General features: G+C 35.7%; 1 protein-coding gene across 12 annotated transcripts in view; it reads right to left on the bottom strand.

The window, feature by feature from the left end:
• The window catches only part of LOC128022149 (inositol 1,4,5-trisphosphate receptor type 1), a 115,961-nt gene that overhangs the window by 39,021 nt on the left and 53,526 nt on the right, over nt 1-23,414 (bottom strand). For 6 of the 12 annotated variants that reach the window (XM_052609433.1, XM_052609431.1, XM_052609432.1 and 3 more), the window contains 4 exons: nt 21,908-22,056; nt 19,860-19,971; nt 9,988-10,117; nt 8,510-8,697 (listed from right to left, as the gene is read on the bottom strand). In XM_052609433.1, the coding sequence (XP_052465393.1) occupies nt 8,510-8,697; nt 9,988-10,117; nt 19,860-19,971; nt 21,908-22,056 (579 nt within the window). Of the gene's footprint in view, nt 1-8,509; nt 8,698-9,987; nt 10,118-11,756; nt 11,805-14,370; nt 14,407-19,081; nt 19,118-19,859; nt 19,972-21,907; nt 22,057-23,414 lie in introns of all 12 variants that reach the window. The other 6 variants (XM_052609428.1, XM_052609430.1, XM_052609435.1 and 3 more) reach the window with 3 other exon arrangements.

Raw genomic sequence — 23,414 nt, 5'->3', positions numbered from 1 at the left:
TCAGAACCTGAGCAGATGATGAACTGCAATAAAAAAAAATAAAAAATCTTTGGTTCTTGTGACCTTTGGATCTCAATCTGAGGGCCAATTTCTAAGGCTCAAGGATGGAGACCCATCTTTCCTCTCCCGAGAGCTGGTAACACATTTCTATTTATACTTTTCTCAGGAAATCGCCGAGCCATACGTGCGCACGTCTGCACATGGCACATCTCCTGCATTCAAATGAATGAGTCATGTTCTCGTTTTTAAAACAGTCGAAGAGGCAGCATACTGTATGTCAAAGCCAAATAAGAATGCTTCAAGAGATAGTTCACATATATATATATATATATATATATATATATATATATATATATATAAAATTGTTATTTTTTTATTAGTTAGAATTTTTATTTTCGTTTTTATAAAAGTTTTTACTAGCCACATTTTTGTTGTTGTGAATATACTCCCATATCATATACCAGCCATTCTCGACCTGACTTCCACTTTTCGTTGGAAAGTCTTTTGTTTTTCTTTGTCTCTTCTTCCTTTTTGGTTTCATCGTCAGGTTTTCTCTTGTGTGTTGTCTGCTCACCGGGTTTTGTTAAACATTTTATATGTCGCCACATAGCTCCACCGGCGTCCACTGACGTAGTTCATATATAGTCGGACGCAACTGTCAAATAGTGCGTCCTGTGACTACGCATCTGCGCACGGAAGTTATCAGTCTAAATGTTCTGCAAAATCAGTCGACGGTGAAAATCAAGAGTAGATTTAATTTAAAGTCAAACAGTTTAACACTGATATTGGACATAAACGAACTAGTTAAATATAAAGTATTCAAAACAGGTAAGTTCATATATTTGGAGTAAGTTGAATTGAACTGATGCATCAGTAATACAGCGCTCGGGACCACGCGCCTCATGACGAAACTGACGCACCACCACAGAAACAAGAAAGAGATGCATTCTAAAATAACTGTGGCATAACACTCAGTTAGTGAGGGCTTGATTAAAATATGGCACAAATATAGACCGTTCAGATTACTTGTTAAAACGCAATATAATACCTTATATATCTGCAGACACTGTACGTCTGTTTATGGATGGAGACTTCACCAGCTACATGCGCTAATCCTCATTTGCTCCCGCGGTGTGTGTGTGTGTGTGAAATGCGGTGCTGAAGTGAAATAGCTGGGCAGTTTGATAGCTGAATTATAATAGGCTGCCTCATAACCTGCGGGTCGGGTAATAAAATTGTATTTTATTTGCGGGACAGGCTGGGGAGGGCCAAATAATTTAATAAAAGCGGGACCCGCGGGTTGGAAAACCCTACCCGCACATCACTAGTGTGCATAAATACTCATGGGAGTATTGCCTTTTAAAAACACTACAATTATTCAAACCACGCCCGCACCCAAAGGTCTGTCAATGCGTTAATGCTTGATTAATTAAAAAAATCCTTAACACTTTAAAATAATGTTTCACAATTAACGCAAAATTACTGAAGCATAATTTATATTCTAAACCTTTTACTTGATTTCACTTCTCTATTTGCATATTGCACTTCTATCATTTTTAGCCACTAAACCCCCAGAAAAATTTTCAATCCAATGATCCAGTAAGCAAAAGCATTCAAACGGTCCCTCCAAAACAGCGCTAATATAAAACCCACACTTTTGGCGCTGTGTAATACAGACTGAAATTAAATGTCACTGCTGTATGATACGCAAACCGTGTCTTCCCGGCTGAGTACAGCAAACCAGCTTCTCTCTAGTAAAGTGTTGATGGCTGGGGATTGCAACTCCACTTGTCTACTGTACTACACACTATGAATTCTGAAAATGTGTTACCTAACTGGATATAGTAAATTAACTTGTATGAGAAAAATGGTGTGTGCTTAATTTCATGTCGATTAATCACACAAAAAAAGAGACAGATCTCTGTCCTCTGCAACCAGATTATCATATCACTCTGTGGTTTTTCTGCTAGCATAATAATAAAATAATAACAATAATTTCAACTAATGAACGTCATTGTTTTTGCACAAAGAAAAAAATAAATTTCACCCATGCAATTCACTGAAAACATATCCCATAATAATCTATGACTTAACAAATAAAACCCTAATGGCAAATTCATGGTGGCCTTGTGTTTGTTTTCCACTCCCTTGCGCAATCTTTGACATGCTGAAATAAAACAGGTTGATTATTAATGAGCGTCTATTTATAAATGGACTTTGGCTCTGTGAGTATATATATGATCTTCTAGAATGTTTGATGTGAGTGTTTTACATCGTTCTGTCACAGAGGAATGCATACACTGATGTCATAGCGGGAGATTGTGTGTGCTTGCTGCCCACTTGCTGTAGAGCGTGTGGGCGATGGCTTCCGTCACAGGTCATCCAGAACTCGGCTGTTCTCACACACTCTGCTTTTGCACTGTACTCTCGCTGTCTCTCGCTCCTTCCCACTCCTGCTTGAGCATTACTCAACACAGATGAAGTCCCGTCTGCCCTTCCGACTTCTGTCTGGCCTGGAGGTTTTACAGTATAGAGTATAGAACACAGGCCTGTATCGAACTGAGTGCCAATGGATTCATAATTCAGGATGATTATTTCCATGCTCCCTAATTATGTCTATTCAGTTCATTGTGGGCCGCTTCAAGTATGTGAAATTGGATCTCATGTATCCTGTGACCTCATCGTTTTTCAATGGCAGCCTTTGGAATAGCAATGATCAACGCAGACTCTAGGCCTAGTCATGCCAAATGCAATTTCTGCAAATCAAAGAATTCTTAAAGGAATATAATTCAAATGTTTAATTTCATTTAAAAATTTCATTTAAATTTGATTGTTTGCTGGTGCAAAGTTAGGCACGACAATACAGGTGTTAAAGGTGATCGCCATTAGAATTGTTGACATCAATGATGCATATATAAAAATCATACAGCAATGAATTTCTATAAATATATATTTCTTGTTTTGTGAATTATATAAAAAATCATTTATAAAGCAGTGTTGTACATTAAGAAAAATATAAAATATCATATAAAAGAAAATAAGATGAAATATTTACATATTAAATGTAAATAAACACTAGAGGCACTTAATTTACTTATATGATGGTAAAGCTAAATTTTCAGCATTTTTATCATACTGCTTAATATTTTCGTGGAAAATGAATTTGCTCTAACAATGTCAATGTCTTTTCTTTCTCTATTGATTGATTTAATTAATACTTTCTGATATATAAGTATACATTTCTTATAAGTTCTTATTTGAACAGCAGTTTATATGATAACACTTAAATTATCTAACACTAGTTAATATATTAACTAACATCAATGAAGAATGAACAATGCATTTATTACAGTATTTATTCATCTTTGTTAATGTTAATGAAAATACAGTCATTCATTGTTAATGTTAATTCACAGTGCACAACTTTAATTCTAATAATGAATTAGTAAATGTTGAGATTAACATGAACTAAGATTAATAAATGCTGTCAAAGTATAGTTCATGTTTAGTTCATGTTAACTAAAATAGTTAACTAATGAACCTTATTGTCAAGCGTTACCGTTCATATTGATAAATGTATAAATTATACTGAACGAAAACAAACTGTAATATCTTTTTGACAGCCTCTCAGTTCTTTCCATCACAACATTTAACATATCACCATAACAAATAAGTGAAAAAAACACAATCACAGGCTTTTTTCTTTTCTTTTTTTTTTAACTACTGAAACAAACAGAAAGGGCTAAATGGAGCAAGATGAACCTCATTGCCCAGGTCAGTTTGTCCAGAGCGACTAAATTTAGTGCCACTGATTGGCATTGCCCATGCAAAAGCAGCCTCGCACATTATTCTTGTTTGGGAAAGTCCCTTTTTCTTACTGTGTTGTAGTAGCCAGTCCATATTAGGCATGCGGTACAGCCATGAGCAAGTGTACACACTTATACAAATACACATTTCCTCACAGATCTGGACGTTGGGGATGCTAGACAGCATGTGGTCTGCCCTGTCCCACTTCTCTTTGTGTTCACCAACAAACTTCCCCGTACTCTCTGCCTGCTTCGCTCGCTCTGCCCTCAACTTTTGCATAATCTATCTGCTTCCCTATTATTCAGTCCATTACCCCTCTCTCTCTCTCCTCAGCTTCCATCCCTCTTTATCCCTTTCCCTGGTAACAGCATGTGTTATCCTGATGAACACCCCAGAATACCTTTGTAAACAAACAAATTGCGGAGGGCAGTTGTTGTGCAGCTTTCAAACAAATGCCTCTCTGTGCATGAACTAGGCCATATTACGCAAGTCAAAGTAATGCGATTAATCTTCTGATATGTTTCAGATTCACTCAGCGCCACAAAAAACCACTTGTATGGCTCTAATGAGGAGTTTTAAAGCTGATATCTTCTTTTCATGAGAATAGTCTTGCAGAATTAAGCCACATATCAACCAGCCTAATCATCCATCAATCAGGATTGAAAAATCCTGTGCCAAAATATGTCACGTAACAGTAACCAAAGAACTTACATTAGCAAGAGCATCCTTGCTTAAAATTACTTCTTGATCGGCAAGCACATTCTTTGCATAATACGTCAAACCAAATCCACAAACCCAGGGTTCGCTGTTGGACCCGTTTCACTTCTGCATCCATAGCAGGCCACTCAGTACAGTCATCCAATCACACGGCTCTATTTATCAATGTCATGCTGATGATGCTGCGCTTACTGACTTAATTAACCTTTAAAGACCCTTGAGATCAGATCTAGCAAACCTCCAAGGATTTGCCAAGTCCATGTTCTAACCAAAATGCTTTAGGGAAAATAAGCATCTCCAAAGCACAATCTGAACTCACAATTTTTTTTATATTAGAAATCTCCTGAAAACATGTCTGGGTTACATCTGACCTCAAAAGAGAAATTAGAAGTTACAATAATATTCCCCATATTTGAGCAACAATTTTTTTTATTGTGAAATTATTTTAATTTCATTAGAATTTTACTTTAATTGTGTTAATTTATTTTTAATTTGAATTATTTTAATTTGAATTATTTAAATGATGCCAAAATATAAAATATATAAAAAACTTTATATAGGATAAAATAAAATGTACAACATAATGTAATATAATGTAATAAATAAATAAATAAATAACCTAAAACAGGCTTTTTTTTATTTAATTTGATTCTGGGTATAATTTTGGCCTAGAGATGTTGTATAATGAAGTGAATCTGGAGTGAGCATTTCCTGAGAAAAGTGTAGCAGAGGACAGAACAATAAATCCTCTTAAAAGAAGCTGATTTACAATGAGTAAACTCAGTAATTCCCCTGTTAACACAACAGAATGTTAGCCTGCTCACACATAAACATTTAAAGTGCAGACTACCCCCAGTTCTCTCTTTCTTTCATGTGGTTTCTTCACATCCTTCAAAAGACACCCAAATGACTTTGCAAACTGGCTGCAAATGTGTCATGCAGGTTATCCACAAAACCCTTTTAGTGCTGCAAGTATGCTTACCCAATCTAACCCAATGCACTGAGGTTAATGCTGACAAGCGCAACAGGCTTGCAACATGTTATCACGAATTAAAGAATCAGCGGGTAAATCTCATATACTGTTTCAAGAATGTGTCATGTGACCTTATTTCAATGACTTCAAATTTGTAGTTTTTCTAATTGTACTCTAATTGTAATTACAAAATGTTAATTACAAAAACAAAAAGTTTGGTTTTTCCAGTACTCTGGAAAAATCAACAGTGATTGATCAGTCTTTATTTATGTATTGTAGATGTTATTACTAGGCGAAGCAAAATTTGCTGAGATACAGGCTACAGTAAGAGCGCACAGTTGTCCATCAGATGCACATTTCCTAGTCTGTTCTGGGTTTGTTTGCGATAGAGGCTAAAATTTAATAAAATCGTATTATATTATATAATTCAAATTATCTTCTTTTGTGTTCTGCAGAAAAAATAAACTCATACAGGTTTGAAACAATTGGAAGGTGAGGAAATGATGACAGAATTTGAATTTTTTAGGTGACTGGTCCCTTTAAATATTTTGTTTTAAACAACAAAATGATGCACTTAATGCATTTTTGTAAGCAATTTTAAAATAGTCCTCAAAACAGGTATAATTTTCTTGCAAAATAATTATTTGACTTATTTTGATTTCGAGGTGAAATATGACCCAAGCATCTTCTTGACAGTTTTATGCTCACCCCATCAACCTTTATAAGGTAAACAAAGGTGGCACGTTGTAGTGAGAACAGAGCTCTGCTTCCTCGATTATGGGACATTTCATTTCATTATGGACACTTATCTCTGTGTTTCCTGTATGTGTCCTTCTCAATCACTTTCCTCTCTTTTTTTCTCTCTCTCAATCAGAAAAGAACACAGTGACCCATTTAGCACAGACACCGAACTGTCAAGAGTGTTTTCTGCATTATTCACCACGGGCTTATGTAATCTAGTCATGTGAGCGCCTCTACGTGTTCCTGCTGGGAAGCCGGAGTATCATCTATGCTAATAACAGAGCTGATTATGCAACGCCCCTATTAACAAAAGCACCCACGCAAAACGCATGCGTGAGCACAGGAACCAGCTCTGCCAGTCCGGAATATCAAACTGCTCTACAATCAGAACAGCCATCCCTTCGTTGACATTGACTATCTCCATTGCCAGACATCACCCTTCTCGCCCATGCGCAACCATGCATTGAGCCTAGCAATTTGCCAGGTTGCCATAGCAACCACATTGCTCCCACAAAACCCCTGGCTGGGTGTCAGACAGTGACGTGTGGCCCTGCTCTGAACTGGACTGACTCCAGTTGATGATCCAAGTGCTCTCTTTGCCTTACTGTCACTGAACAGCACACTATCACTACTAATACTGCAGTATACAGCATTACAATGCACTTTTTTTCCTGTATGCATAAAATATACAGATTAATAATTTTACCAAAATATTTTTAAGATTTTTAACTAAAAATAAAATAAAATTAAATAAAATTAAACTTTTATTTCATTTTAGGTAGTTCACAATCTCTAATTTTAATTTAACGTAACTTGATGTACTAAAAAAACTTAAAACTGAAATTAACTATACAGACTTTTTTATTACAAAAAATTACAAAATATGTTTTTTTTTTTTATACTGAATTACTGAAACAAAAATTACTAAACCTGCTAACTTATAAATATTAAATAACTAACTTGAATTAAAATGAAAATGGAAAATAATTTCTTTTAAATTAATTACATTTCTAAATATAAAAACTAACATAGTATCTCAATAATAATTATCTTTACCAGAATGCAATGTGTTAAATGTGAACTTCTATTTTCAGTGATGAAAATATTGCAAATAAACATGCACTGCAACGTGAAACGTGCATTTGCTGCTTTGAAATGTATGTATTGTCAAATAAACTTGAACTGAATTGAAAGATTATACAAGACAAATATTTTTTGGTTCCAAAACTTTTTCCTGTCTAATTATTTGATCAAAACAAAACAAAACAAAACAAAAATTAAAACTACCCATTTTTGTTTCCAATGATATATATACAGTAGCCACCAATGAATTACACATGCAGCTTCATGAGGTCATGTGACAAGAATATTAAGGGCATGTAATACTATAGTACACTAGTGTACTTACTAATAATGCCTACTTTAGCAAATTTAACCTACTATAAATATATATTAATTAAAACGAAAGTTATTATTCTTGAAAATAGCCTCTTTGCGTTCCTTCAGTTCCTCTCTCATTGTGTCATTGTGTGGTGTTTTTGTTTTCTTCAGTTTATCCACTGACTCCACAGTGACCCGAGCTATCTGTCCCGACTGCAAAGGCCTTATTGGTGTTTTCTTAACTAAGTTCAATGCATGCTCTCCTTCCCTCTTCCTGTTTTGCACCAAGGGAGGATACCCTGCATTTCAAAGGAAAGGACAAGCTTTCCTATGCAGATATGAGATATGCAAAAACCCCACCTAGCATCAAAACACCAATTCAGATAAAGGTTCTGGATATGATTTAGTTTACATGATCACTCTGTTCTGGCTCAGCTGACACAAGTGCCACATTACAAGACACCATCATTGTTTACTAGAGTATCTGAATTCACTGTGGCTTTGCACATGACGTGAGAGTATTAAAAGCAGAAGAGAGGCTCAACTCAAGGCATAAAAACAACCTCTCAAAAACATAAAATAAACTAATATATATATATATATATATATATATATATATATATATATATATATATATATATATACATACACACACACACACACACACACACACACACACACACACACACACACACACATATATATACACACACACATATACTAATAAAAATTATTTTAGATATTATAATTGTAGATCAAAAGTAGAATATAAAATAAAAAAAATATTATAGTATTAATAACATAATATTAGAATAATAAGCTAAACAACTTCTTGTAATGTGTAAAACAGGAGTAACTCAAATGAAAGTAAGAAGTGAGAGCTCATTTCACCTGTATGACGGGGTTTCCTCCCTCCAGCAGAGCGATGGCCAGCAGGATGCTTTCCTGGAAGATTCGGTCACTTGTGGCGTTCATGATGAGGTCAATGACCAGGTCAGACGCACCCTCTCTATCCAGATGACACTGCACTTCTGCCAGGCTCATCTCCCCTCGACTGCCCGCTGAACCCCCTCCACCTCCTGGAAATAAAGAAATATTCAATATTTATATGTGTATGTATATATATATATATATATATATATATATGACATTAAATGCATTTAATGTAATGCTGTTCTTTTTAACTTTCTAATCATCAAAGAATCCTGCAAAAACAGTGTGTTACAGTTTCACAAAAATACTGTTTTCAACATCAATTATAATAAGGTTAACATTTAATATGAAATAATATAATATGTTTCTCAAGTACAAAATCAGCATATGAAAATTTAGCTTCGCCATCACAGGACTAAACTGCATTTTAAAATGGTAAATAATTTAAAACATTTATTTAAAATATTAACTTACATTTTTCATATTTATAAAAAAAATATTCTAAATATTTATTTTAATAATACTGCAAATATAATTTTATAATATTCGTTTTTACTGTATTTTCAGTCAAATAAATTCTGTATTCTGTACTGTATTCTTTTATGAACATTAACAAATGTTAATGTCAAAAAAAAAAGGAATACTGCCTTAATCAGGTCAATGCATTTATATGAAATATATTAAAAAGTTTTGATATAGGTCCGAATTTTAATGAGTATGTAAACACAATTACTGAAAACATATTTCATTAAATATGGAACAAAATAATCAATTACTATTATTATAATTATCTCCAAATATAGGCCCATTTCTTATATAATATAGTGTTCCTGTAGCTCAAGTGGTAGATCATTGCGTTACCAAGCACAATGCACTGTAAGTTGCTTTGGATAAAAGCGTCTGCTAAATGCATACATTTAATTTAAATTTAAATATAATTGATGACCAATTTTCAGATTGAATCATTCAGTAAAGAACTATAACTAAATCAAACTGTAATCGGTGTTAAGAACCTGAACAGGCCTTTTTGATGAGATATGTCACCAGTTTTATATGAAATACATAATGAGTATGAGTGGCAGTAAATAAAATCTAAATTATGTATATGTGCAGCAGAAAATGACCTTTTTGTGAAAAACCTCATTTTCCTATCATCTGTAGTCAGTTGTCCTCAAGACATTTCTGCTTTAACACTCATGCTAGACTTTTTTTAAGCAGGTGTGTCTTGAGGCTATTCACACAGGAAGTGTGGGTGCCATGTTCTTGTCGCCTGGCAACAGCGATGGCTATGAATATATAGGACATGTAGCATGGAGGCAAAAAAAATGTGTTCGGGGAGGGAGTCATCTTTAGAAACACAAAATGAAGTTGGTTTTTATTTATATAAATGTCAGTAAGTACCATTTATTGTAAGAACCTTCAGGTGCTGCACAAACCTGTAGGAGTCTTGGTCTGACCGCCGGGGGGGAGCGGACCGTTGCTGAAATTGGTCAAACTGTCTCGCCTGCCACCCGGCTTGAAGTTGCCATAGTAACGGTTCACCAGAACTTGCCTCAAAGCTTCACCCTGACAACAGTGAAGGGGGCAGAGTCAATGTGAAGGGCATTGTGACATACCTCATCATCATCAAACATCAATGTGTCACCAAGACCGACATCAAATCATGAATTTGAAAAAGAAATAATCAAAAACAAACACTGATTTTGAAACAAATGTGGCTGTTGATTTTTGAGTTTAGGTATATTGTTATTGTTCTTTTTAATGGAGAAACCCACATAACCCTCCACAGGTTAATGAGAAATAAAGAATGTACGAGAACATTTTAGTTGAGGAAATCATAGGGGGAAAAAACAGTAAATATCACATTCTGACACTGTGGTCTTCATCAGACAAAAGGAAAGCCTGATGCAGATTTGATGCAGATGCAGGTAAAATCAGTTTTCCAAAATTTCACTTGAAGCCTGTATGTTGTTCAGGTTTTGGGGTCAATAATATTTTGTTTAATAGTTCCTGTAGCTCAATTGGTAGAGCATTGCGTTATTAAGCGTAAGGTTGGGGTTCAATTCCCCGGGAACACATCTTAGGTAAAAACTGAAAGCCTGAATACACTGTAAGTCGCTTTGGATAAAAGCGTCTGCTAAATGCATAATAAATAAATAAATATTGATTTAGGAAGTGTGCACTAAATTGCACAGTAAAGACATAATTCTACAACATATTTCTATTTTGATAAATGCTTTTCTTTTTAATTTTCTATTCATCAACAAATACAAAAATATATTATCCCACAAAAAATAAATAATTAATTAAATCAGCACAACTTATTTCAACATTGATAATAATCAGCAGATCAGAATGATTTCTGAAGAATCATGTTTGTGACACTGAACACTAGAGTGATGATGCTGAAAATTCAGCTATGCATCACAGGAATAAATTACAGTTTAAAATATATGAAAATAGAAAACTGTTATTTTAGTTTGTAATAATATTTCACAACATTACAGCATTTACTGTATTTTTTAAGCATAAACTTGACTTTTTTATTATTCTTTACTTTGCAAAGGTGTAACTATGAATAGGTTATGCAGTATGTTTTATAACGGTCTAAAGGTATAATTATATTGAAAATTATATATTATATATAAATAATTATATTGACATTATTACTCAATGTGTAACATGAACAGGCTTCAAGTAAAGTGTTACCCAATTCATTTTCTTTGTGGGATGCTACTCTTCTAATCGTCAGGACCAATCCCTACCTCGTCCCGTTACAGTGTGTTTGATTAGTACAGTCAGAAAGAGGTCAGAAAGGAAGACAGAATCTGATAACGCTAGATCCCTTTCCTTGGTTGCATCTGACCTCAATAATACCAGAGGCCTCAGATACAAGACACCGCACCAATTACAACTAATCCTAATTCAGTGATTACAAAGATAACCAGAACTCGACTGCTCACTCGAAACCCCCGAACCAGAGTCCATGGAAACACACACACAATCACAAACACAATATCAAGATGTTTATCACCTATAAACAGATCAATCACCACTTTCAAACCTAAAGAAAACATTCATCCCATTTTTTAGGGGAAACCTCCACCCATTTGGAGCAGACAGGAGGGTTTGAAGGGTGAGTTTGTGAATGAGTGGCTCGAGCAGTGGCTAGGGTGTGCGTCACGCGCCCCATTTCTCTACCTACCCTTCTCTGATCCTCCAGTTGCTTCTGGGGCTGGTTTGGATCAAACTCCTGAGTGATGTGAGTTAGCAGAAAGCAAAAAGGAGGGAAGAAAAATGACAGGCATAAAAAAAAGAAAGGGGTCAAGACTGAAAACATTAGTCACTCTTTTGACATGCATGAAAAGTGGGGCATATTACATCATGCAGTTAGGGGAGAGGCATGGTGTGTGTATGTGAATGTGTGTCTGTGTGTGTGTGGGAGCAGACAGGCGCTGAGGAACATCATGCAGAGCAGAGTAACATGAGCTTTAGTTTATTCATAAAACCCTAAAACGTTCCCTTAAAGGAGGTAGGCAAGGGGGTAAAACAGGAGAACTAATAAATAATGCTTTTCATAATATTTGTTTTTGAATCCCCTGCCCTTTAAATGAATAACTACTCAACAGGAAAGTTGTTTGGCAGCGTCAAACTTCCCTAACCCATTCTACAGGCCATCTGTTTTGGGTCAGCAATAGTAGGAATGAAACCATGTTAATTACATAAGCACCGCACAGGGCGCCAAAGCTAGAAATGGAAGCCATGAGTGAGAGGAAAGAGACGGAGAGAGAGAAAACTTTTATCCAGATTATGTAATGGATCCTGTGCCCTCAGCTGCCTTTGTAAAGCAGTAAATTTGCTTTTCGCACATTCTTCTCCCTGTCTGTCATATACTCTGACATATTTGGGCACATGCAAAATGTACAAGTGACATGCCATTTTTCAGCAGCCTTGGTTTCATAAGGTTTTTCCCTCGTTCAGTTTCTCCACAGGCAAAAAATAATAATAAATCAATAAATAAATAAATCTGAGAAAAAGTCAAATAACAAGACTGTGTTAATCTTTTAGAAAGCAATAAACTACACATCCCATGAAGCACTGCAAATGATAAACAGATATGACAGTAGAATGTAACATTTAAAAAAAAAAGGTGCATTATTATGTTATTTGAAGTTATGTTATATTATTATTGAATTCAACATACTAATTCTGACAAAAAAAAATATATTTTTAAAAAAGTGTATAATTGACCCTTTGCAAAGACCCACCCTCCTTAGTTACTGCTGTTATGGCCGACAACATCATGTTCTCATGCAGTGAAAAATACATCGGAGAGCAAACAGGACACAGAAAACGGATTGACAGACAAGACAGAGCAGGTTACTTTTGGTCTCAGCTTTCAAATGTAGTCTTTTTTTATGAAATTCAAACAATAATTATCATTTTTATGGCTCTTTAATGTGTCGCGACCAGTGTTGGGGAAAGTTACTTTTAAAAGCAGTGCATTACAATATTGCGTTACTCCCTCAAAAAGTTACTTATTATGTTACTTCGTTACTCATTTGGGCTTTTTAAATATACACATTTCTAATTTCTTATTTCTAAAAGCCCTTTCACACCAAAAGTTAAATGAATATGCCTCAGATTGCACAAAGTGTTAATTCACATCTGTACAGTAGAGGGTGCAGCTCAAACAAGCCTTTCAATAGTGCTGCCATTCTGGATTGGAGGAATATTATTGCAAGAGAATAAAGTTCAACACTCTTTAGCAAAAAACTAAAACAGAAGAGCTTTCATCCAATAAATGGGAAAACAAATTAACTGGTGTTACTTATTTGGAAAAGTAATTTTCTTGTACATTATAAAAAGTTATGCATTGCTTTACTAGTTTCTTGAAAAAAATTTGATTAAGTAACTCAAGTTAATTGCAATGCGCTACCCCAACACTGTAGTGCCCCAACACTGTTAAAGCAGCACATGAACCAATCATCTCTTCCTCTTTACTGGTTATAGCACAAAATAAACATGAATGGACATCAGAAGGTATTCAATCATGGAAAGACATGAGTATACATCGTTTATCAAGTTCAAGTCCACCAACGTTAATCTACTCTCCTGTCTCCTGTTTGTCAGACAAAACGGCAGATTCTGGGTTATGATTGGTCAGATGGCCTGTCAATCAAACTCCTGGAGAATGGTTGATTTCCTAATTTGCAGTGCTTCATGGGAGAGGCAGGTCACTGTGGAATTCTTTTAATTCTTTTCGCCGTAATAACAGCATATTCTCTGATTGGAGGTTCCACAGAGGATCTTTCTTCAAATTTTCATCCAGAATTTGGTTAGTAAACAAGATTTAAAAACAAAACTCTGAAGGAAAAAAAAAGGGTGAAAAAAAGCTGAAATCACACTAACTGTGACTTCTACAGAAGCATACATCTCTGCGCTCAAGGTGTGTTTGTTTTGAAAGGTCATGTGTTATCAGGTAATTTCTCAGTGGAGATAATAAATGAGTTTTGACATCCAGATCCAAACTGTTGCGCTTTAATCAGCCAGATTAAAAAGAGGTCAGTTTATTGGCATATTTCCATACTGAGGGGGAAAACTAATCAAGAGTTAAGATCTAAGTGTGGTGTTTGCCAGCGTGGGGCTTTGCTTTCCCATTTGCATGGGCAGAGATTACTCAAAGCAGAGATAAAAAGGCTATTGCAATGCAATGAGGCAAGGATATGGTATGAGACGATCAACTACTGAATGCAACAACCCATATTCCCACATCCCAGCCAAGACTGGCGGGGAGGGCGAATATGTGTTGGACACACCTCTGCTGGGACCTCTTGTTCTGGTGGGGGTGCAAGCTAATGGAGATAAAAAGTCATGAGTTAGTTAATGCAGATTAGTCTCTGGAATTGATAGAACGTGTTAATGCCCTCGACAAACTAGAAACTCATTAAAGTAGCGTCCAGCTTAACAAGCTCGAGAGAATAGACTTTTCTACACTTCAGCCGCTGCAGATTGGGAAGGCTGCATATTCATCTATGGGCTGATCGACCTCAGCAGGTCATCCTACGTGTTGGGTTCTTATCAAAAAGGGTCATCACAGCGGGAAGACTGGCTAAAATGTCCACACAATTATATTATAACCAATAAAAGGCTTTAAAAATCCATACTCAATCTCAACTGTTATGTAATGCACTCTCAAGCTGTGACTTGAAAGAAAAAAACATTACTCTATTAAGTGTTACCGAGTTGGGTGTGGAAAAAAAAGTTTGTTTTCTTTTGTTTGTTTGTTTTGTGTGTGTGTGTGTGTGTGTGGGTGTGTGTGTGTGTGTGGGGCAGATTTTCAAAAAGGTATGTGCAACTTGTTTGGTCCTGTCACAACATTCAATCCTCCTGGATTTGTGCGGGTAAGTTTTTCCACAATCAATGGTGCTTATTTTGCATTAGAAAGACAAGAAAAGACACATCAAATCAAAAATTAAGTTGTGCAAGAGCATAAAGGAATGAGCAAAGCAGGCGACATGCACGGACGCAAACAGTTCCTTGTTCGACACATCAGAGACAATAAAGAGGATGACTGTGAGAACCGTACTAACAACACACACACACACACACACACACAGACAACTAATTGTTCAGATAGCATAAACACTCAATGGCATTTGATTACATAAAAATTGGTTTGCTCTAAAAGGATGCAAAGAGGAAATTTTGAGCATGATGTCTGGAACCATTCTAATACAAAGGAAAAGAGGGGGGTTCTAAATTAGCAACAACCGTGACGCACGCACATGTTTGTGTGAGTAATACTGCAACCAGTAAGGAATCTCCCTTTCTGCGACATAATTTTTCAGCTGGAAAATAATGCTGCTGCAAAACACAAGGTGTGAATGTGAAATGTCCCTCTCTAGCCACTATAAATGCGCGCTTTCATCACATGCTTTAAAAACACTTTCTTGTGAATTTCCCCACAAGAAATCGATAAAGCAAATCCATTCATCTGTACATCCATCCATCCAACCATCCGGTACTAAACTCAAATTAAATTTAACACTGACTTTTGAAAGAGCTCTTGGCTACTTTTTCTTCCAGTCACAAGTTTGTGTGCCACAAGTGTCACAGCTCGCACATTCACTGATGTCACAGTATTATTCTTTGCGGTGCATGTCAATGGTGAGAAGCTTCGAGGATTAATTTCATTCACTGTTATTGTCGAAAAAAGCATGGTTGGGTTTGCCAACACACTTCTTTAACCTGACTGTCATGACAAGCTTTACAGAATAAATATGTGTCTTAAAGCTTTTGGCCTAAAGGTATCAGGCTCGGTGACCTCAATTTTGCATTTCAATCTAATAAGATGGAAACCTTCTCAAAGGGTTTAGGACGTCATATGCCCACCCCTCATGCCCAATGGAGGGTCTTTGCCACTGCCAGCGTCACTTGGTAAAGAGCATGGATTCCAGGAAAAAAAAGGAGAGAAAAAAAAAAGAAGGCCAGGTCTTATGTAACCTCTGGTTGCGAGCTGGCGGGAGTCCAGGAATTGTGCTGCACAAAAGCAAGGAAATTGGGACAGCGGCGCGCAAGGGGACGGATGTGCCCACAGCTCCCCCTGATGGGCGTCAGGAGACGTGCAGAGGAGGAGCCAAAGGCAACAAAGGACACATGAGGACAACAGACCCCAAATGACACACACTGACTACTGGAACTGACTGAATCTACTTACAGAGCGAGAAACAGAGAGAGAGAAGGAAAGAGTGAAAGAGAGACAGAGCAAAAGATGGGTAAAGAGAAAGACAGAGAGAGAGACATGATGCAGTTGTGATTGAAGACACACATACACACACACACACTGCTATCTCCATCCACTTTACATAAGATTCCCTGCTCAGGAGCACAGCTGCATCATCAACCTAAAGCCATATTATCTTCCCCATCCCTCTTACATCACACACACAGACTTCTCTTATGCAATATAAAGATGAACAGATAGACACAGAGGGAGAGGTCGTATGTTATGAGCAGAGCTGCTCACTCGACAAATGTGCTATGAACACGTGTAAGTGTGTTTGAGGACTCAGAATCTCATCACTCATCAAAAAACAGTCAACATGCAAAATATCCATCAGATTCACAACATGTGATACATATATAAATTGTATATAAATAAATATATTTATATCCCCGTCACTAAAGGGGAGAAATGTGTATATATATATATATATATATATATATATATATATATATATATATATATATATATATATATATATATATATATATAAAATTCTATAATTTATATAAAAAAAACTGGTATTTAAAAAATTATATTGTAAAATGACAGGGGATTCCTACATTCAGAAACAAACAAACAACAACAAAACTAAACCAAACTGAAACTTATTTCTGGACGAATATACACAAATTACCATTCAAAGTTTGGGGTCTGTAAGATTATTTAATGTTAATGAAATGGGTCTGTTAAACTGTTTTCAGGATTCTTTGATGAATAGAAAGTTCATAAGAACAACATTAATAAAAAATATATCAAAATTTATTTTAGAATACTATTTATGTATTTACTGTCACTTTTGATTACAGTGTCCTTGCTGAATAAAAGTACACATTTAGAAAAACTGACCCCAAAATTTAAAAACGGAATATATACAAATACACACACACAAATATGATAACAATTGTGTGTGTGTGTGTGTGTGTGTTAAAAATGCGGAGTGAGTAAAAATTATTTTCTGTGAAAATCAGCAGCGCCCGCCAAATGTCAATAACCTGCATCAAACCCAGAACTTCCCCTGAGGCTCATGTCATCTTATTTACCAAAATGCCCCCGTCAGCACTCCAGCGTTATCTTTTACTAATAAGAATGTATTGGGAAAAATGCATTTTTAAGTGTCTCAAGCTCACCCTTTCACCCTTCCTCAGAAGGAGGTGTTACTTAATATTGTGAGATACGTCTCTGCTGACCTTATTTTGACACTAAAACACCCATAAAGACACCCTTTACTGCCCTTTTGCACTTCTCATCCTATACAAAAATTTAAAGAGGCTATTGGTTTAATCAGACACAAATAGACACACATATACACAAATAATAATGCCATCAGCTGTATTATTTTTCTTGATCGCCATGTCACACAACCACATGCATGTTCTAAAACATTCTCACACGTCTTCCTATTACGGGGAGACAGGGTCGCATTTCATCCCTAGAACTGATTGAAGAGCAGTGACTATAAATACAGTACGAAACTCCCACCTACCTTCCCGACTTCAGCTAAAACAAGTAGAAACATTCATTTTAAATGTACAGATACAGTCCATCTCTCACATAAAGTCAATGGTAAGCCACCACAAGACCAGTATTACTCATCATTAAAGTGTGTGCATGGCAACACTGCACTAAATATTTGATATTAACATACTTAAGAAATCTGAACTTAAAGTTTGAAAATCTCCCATTGACTAAGACACTGTTCTAATATTTTACCGCTCAAAATCCAAATTCAGTGACATCCTCAGGATATCTGCATACATTTGCATATCAGATTATGATTTATTTGACAAATTGGATTTAGAACAAGTGGGTCAGATACTTTTCCTGACCCCGTTGCCATATAGTTTTCTTGTTTTGGAGAAAAACAAGACTTAATATCATCATTTTACATCTTAGGTACGTCTTGATCTTGATTTAGGAGTGTTAAAAATATCTGTTCTCTGAAAACTGGCAGCAAAGTGTTTTATTTACTCAGAATCTAAGCAGAAAACCTAACCTTAACAAAAACTTTTTATATGCAAGAACTTCCAGAAAGATGACTCTAATAATCGAATAATATGTGTATTTACTTTCAAAACCTCACATTAAATGTTCAAATAAAAAATGATTTATAGTGATATTAAACCATTGAAGTTGCGATTTTATGGCTCAACAGATGAAGAAATCACAAAATAAGACTGAAAACTGTTTTTTCAGTTCAATGAGCCACAGTTTTTGGCTATATTTCATTTTCACTAGATCATCAGCATAGTGTGTTGTTGGCTAGATTAATACCAGCGACCGTGTTATTAAAACTCTGCGATTACTTGTTCTTCACAGTGCCAATGATATATTGTGAAGTCCCTGTTAACCGGCCACTGTTGTTGGGTGTGATTCAGCAGTGAATGTAACAGGAACGTAAACTGAATTAACGCTGCACAGAGGAAGTGTGAACAAAGTGTGGTGGGCTGATACACTAACACACATTTTCACCAGCACACGCTCTCTAAAATAAGGCCATTGGTAAAAAAAACACATGCACACGAACACACAATGAAACTATCAGGCGAGGTTAACTGCACGCAACCTCAACACACACGGACAGACAATAAAACGGCCGGTTTGTGGTGAAGTCACGTTGACAAACACCAGCAAAAAAGCTCAAAGGAAAAGAGAACAAGCACTAAGTAGAACAACTACATTGGCGCGTGAGCGGGAAGCCCAACTAAACACAGAAAATAATAACACCAAACATAAAAAACAACCTCAGCCACATCCAGCTCATCATCAAAGGCAATTAGCTGGAAGAGAAGAGCATATAGCAAAGTTAGTATTGTGAAGGAAGGAATTAGAGAATGCTCAAAAAATGCCAAACAAAGTTCGTTAGTGACATAACACAAGATTGTTGTTATTGTTATTTATTAGCATTAGCTTTCAAAGCATTAGTTGCCAACTGCAAAGATGTGTAACCAAATCTTGTCATTTGTGGATAAAGACACCATGAATTCATGAGTACAAATAAAAAAATTAAATTAAATATAATATAAACGTAAAAAATAAAATAAATATATGAAATAGAAAACAAAAATGTAAAAATTAATCAAAATAAAATGGAAATAAAATCAAGAATAAAATTAAATAAATAATACAAAATTAAAACAATTAAAATCTAATTAAATAAACAATAAAAACAATAAAAATCTAATCAAATACAACAAATTGAAAATCAAATAAAACAAATTAGAAACTGGACATAGCCAGAACTTTATGATAAAATCTCGACCATTCAAATATGGTAGAGACATTAGGAAAATCTGTATGTTTTATTTAAGTGTTAGGAGGACATGAGTCATGAACAGATACTGTTTTGTGGAAAGACAGAGTGAAATGTGTCCTGTGAGACTGGTTTTGCGTAATATGGATAAATATATAGTGACACACACCCAGGGATTTTTGTAATTCCATCAAGATGTATAATAGTGCTGTAGAAGACAGAAATTATATTTTTAATTTGTTTTTTTGCAACTACAGTGTGTATGTTACCTTTTCCCCATAGCCACGGTCTTTAGTCATCATTTCTCGAAGCGTCTGCAGAACTTTAATACACAAACGCTCCTCGTTCTCTTCTAAAAGCTGTTTAGTGTGTTTTATTAATCTGAAAGAGAAAAACAGTTCATTTGTTTTAATGATAAGAATTGACAATGATACAGTATCTATATGTTTTCATTGTTGGGACAAATGATATATCACCTTTAAAAAAAAATACACAAAATAAATAAATAAAAAATAATCATTAAAGGGTAAGTTCACCTCTGTAAGACCTCTGTTTATCTTCAGGACACAGTTTAAGATATTTTAGATTAGATAGAGCTAGAGCTCTCAGGCCCTCCATTGAAACTGAAGATGAACACCGAGCCGAGCCAGATAATGACTTGTTCACGAGTGAAGAACCGGTTGCATCGGTTTTCGGATCACCAGTAGTTCTTTCGGACCATTCGATTCAATAAACCGGGTTGAAGAAAACGGTTCACTGGTTCTTTTGCGCTCAACGTAATGGCCTCATTTGCGATGATTGCCCTTGATTCAAGCCTTCGGTTCTCAAATTTGCACACGCCTGACAGAAACGGTTCTTGACTCGTGAACGAGTCAATGTTTTGTTCGTTATCTGGCTCGGCTTGGTGTTCATCTTCATTTCTCTCTTCACTGCAGTTCAGTCAGTGTACTGTTTGAGTAAATGAATTACTCCGGGATATTGGTTTGTTTGAACTCAGAGGGAGCGTCAGCCACATTAAAAAGTTAACAGCTTAAGTCATTTGTGGATTAATGCGTATTAGAGATGCAAACCGTTTAAAACGATTCAGTTCGATTTGGTGAACTGGTTCAAAAAGATCCGTTTACATCGAATGATTCGTTCTCGAACCGGATATGACAAAATGCTTTGTTTTGAACTCTCTCAAAACAGACACAGAAGAGAGGACAATGCTGAATAAAGTCGTCAAAATATTCTAACTGACCCTCTGATGTCACATGGACTACTTTGATGATGTTTTTCTTACCTTTCTGGACATGGACAGTATACCGTACACACAGCTTCAATGGAGGGACTGAGAGCTCTTGGACTAAATCTAAAATATCTTAAACTGTGTTCAGAAGATAAACAAACATGAGGGTGAGTTATTAATGACAATTTTGATTACTGGGTGAACTAACCCTTTAAGTGCTGGTAAAATATTAGAAATAGAGTGAGGTGATGATAAATTTCACCTTTAGCAGATCTCAAAATATTTATATTTGTCTCTAAGAATTTCAATTAATGTTGCAATGGTTATTATAAATGTTATTATTAAAAAAAATTTATAATGACCCCACATAACTGCAGAAAGATTGTCCTTTTAAAAGATATTCTGTAAACTGCTTTTGATAAAAGTGCTTGGTAAATGACTTCACAATGTCAGCCTATTTAAACTAAATAAACCCAGACTTGAACTGAGAAAAAAAAAAAAAAAAATGACCTGAACTGAGCTGTTAACAGACAGCACAATGGACGCTAACATTGTAATGTAACTCCCTTCCTAAATCAGCTAATCCTGCATCTCAGGATTATTCCCATAGACGCCGTCACACGCAAACAAACACAGATGGCCGCACAAACACACAGGTAATCCCTTCTGTAGCTCTGGCAGACGGAGAACAGTCTCTCACAGCATGAGGACAGGTGAAGGACAGTAAGCACTACTGCACCACTGCACAATGAGTGGATAAACAGTCATTTATTTTTCATATGTGTTTGAAAGAAGTCTCTTTTGGCCACTTGATTTATTTGATCAAAAATACAATAAAACAATAATATTGTGATATATTATTAGAATTAAAAAAAGAGTTTTCTATTTTAATATATTTGAAAATGTAATTTATTTCTATGAAAGGAATGCTGAATTTTCAGCATCATAACTCCTAATTTAGTGTCTCCTACGATCTTGTATGTGTTGTAAAGCCACCCGATAAGGCATATTCATGGATGTCACTAGCTCATAACATAAAAAAGAGGAAGACTGTTAGGACAGTTTTGTTTATAAAAAAATGAAACTCACTTAGAGATGAAGCCTCCACTCTCGCATTTCCGTCGGGCGTCTGTGTTTTCAGGGAAGAGCAGCTCTGGGCGATGCAGTACGTCCACCAACACCGAGAGCTCAGCTTGAACCAGAGGCCGCAGACGATCCTCCAGAGCAGACACGATGTCCTGACAAACACAAATTCAGATGTTTTGATCACCTGCAGCTGAAGCCCTTCACAGTGACAGTATCAGACAATTTACAACTAAACAAACTATGCTTACAATATGTTAGACCACAGGACATAAAGTATAAGAGACACTCGCCAAGCAATATAATGTATAAAAATATAATGTTTTAAATATAACATTACGTATTTAAAAATATTTGATATTTTACTGATGGTAAAGCGGAATTTTCTGCATCATTACTCCAGTCTTTAGTGTCACATGATCCTTCAGAAATCATTTTAAGATGCTGATTTGCTGCTCAAAAAATATGGTTTTCATTATCAATGTATTTAAAATGATCATATAATGCATCCTGGCTTAATATATATTTATATATATATGTATATCTTTCTGACTCTTTTGAAACGTTTGTATGACAGAAACAGTGTCAAATATTTTCATTGGCACTAGCAGGTGTGGTAAAAGCCATTTTTGGACCCAGGCCACACATATTCTGAGCACCAAGGGCATGATTTGTTTCCAAAGCAAGTGCTGAAACCAACAGCCCTGAGGCTCACAGCAGAGACGTGAGCTGTGCAAACGTGTCTGAATACTCGCCAACTCACGCCACAGCTGCACGGGGGTGGAGACAGACGTGATGAAGCCATGGTTTACCGCAACTCACTAACTCACCCTTCCCCTCCCCTGGGCTAGATGACACCCCTCCACTGACCTCTATCCTCAGCCTTCTGAGTGGAGTATGAAAGCAGTATTTTAAGACAGAAGGAAATGCATGTTTCTACCCACAACATCACCTTCTGATGTCAAAGTGTCTTTTTTCAGAATTTCAACATTGCACCTTTTTCAGTAGAAAACAACTGCTGTTTTTCTGTTAAATATAACAGCAAGGACTTCTGCATACCACTGGAAACAAATCAGCAAGTTGCTGTCTCTGTTTTTATGCTGTTATATGGGCCATTTTACCAAACAGGTGCCATGCATTTAAAACGCGCGCACACACACACGTGACCCTGGACCACAAAACCAGTCTTAAGAGATGTATACATCATCTGAAAGCTGAATAAATAAGCTTTCAATTTAAATATGTTTTTTTTTTTAGGACTATTCAACTATCAACTATTTGAAAATCTGGAATCTGAGAGTGCCAAAAATGTTAATGACTTTTGCCATAAATGAAAAATCTATAATTTTGACCCAAACAATGTATTTGTGGCTATTGCTACAAATATACCCCAGCAACTTAAGACTGGTTTTGTGGTCCAGGGTCACTAGGTTTTTATTATTATTATTATTATTATTATTATTATTATTATTATTATTCATGATGACCATTTTTAAATAATATTTTTTTTCAA

This window comes from Carassius gibelio, chromosome A11 (genome assembly GCF_023724105.1).
Source record: "Carassius gibelio isolate Cgi1373 ecotype wild population from Czech Republic chromosome A11, carGib1.2-hapl.c, whole genome shotgun sequence".
NCBI classification, from domain to species: domain Eukaryota; kingdom Metazoa; phylum Chordata; class Actinopteri; order Cypriniformes; family Cyprinidae; genus Carassius; species Carassius gibelio.
The sequence above is the reverse complement of the archived record's forward strand: the minus strand, read 5'-3'. Positions and strand labels throughout refer to the sequence as shown.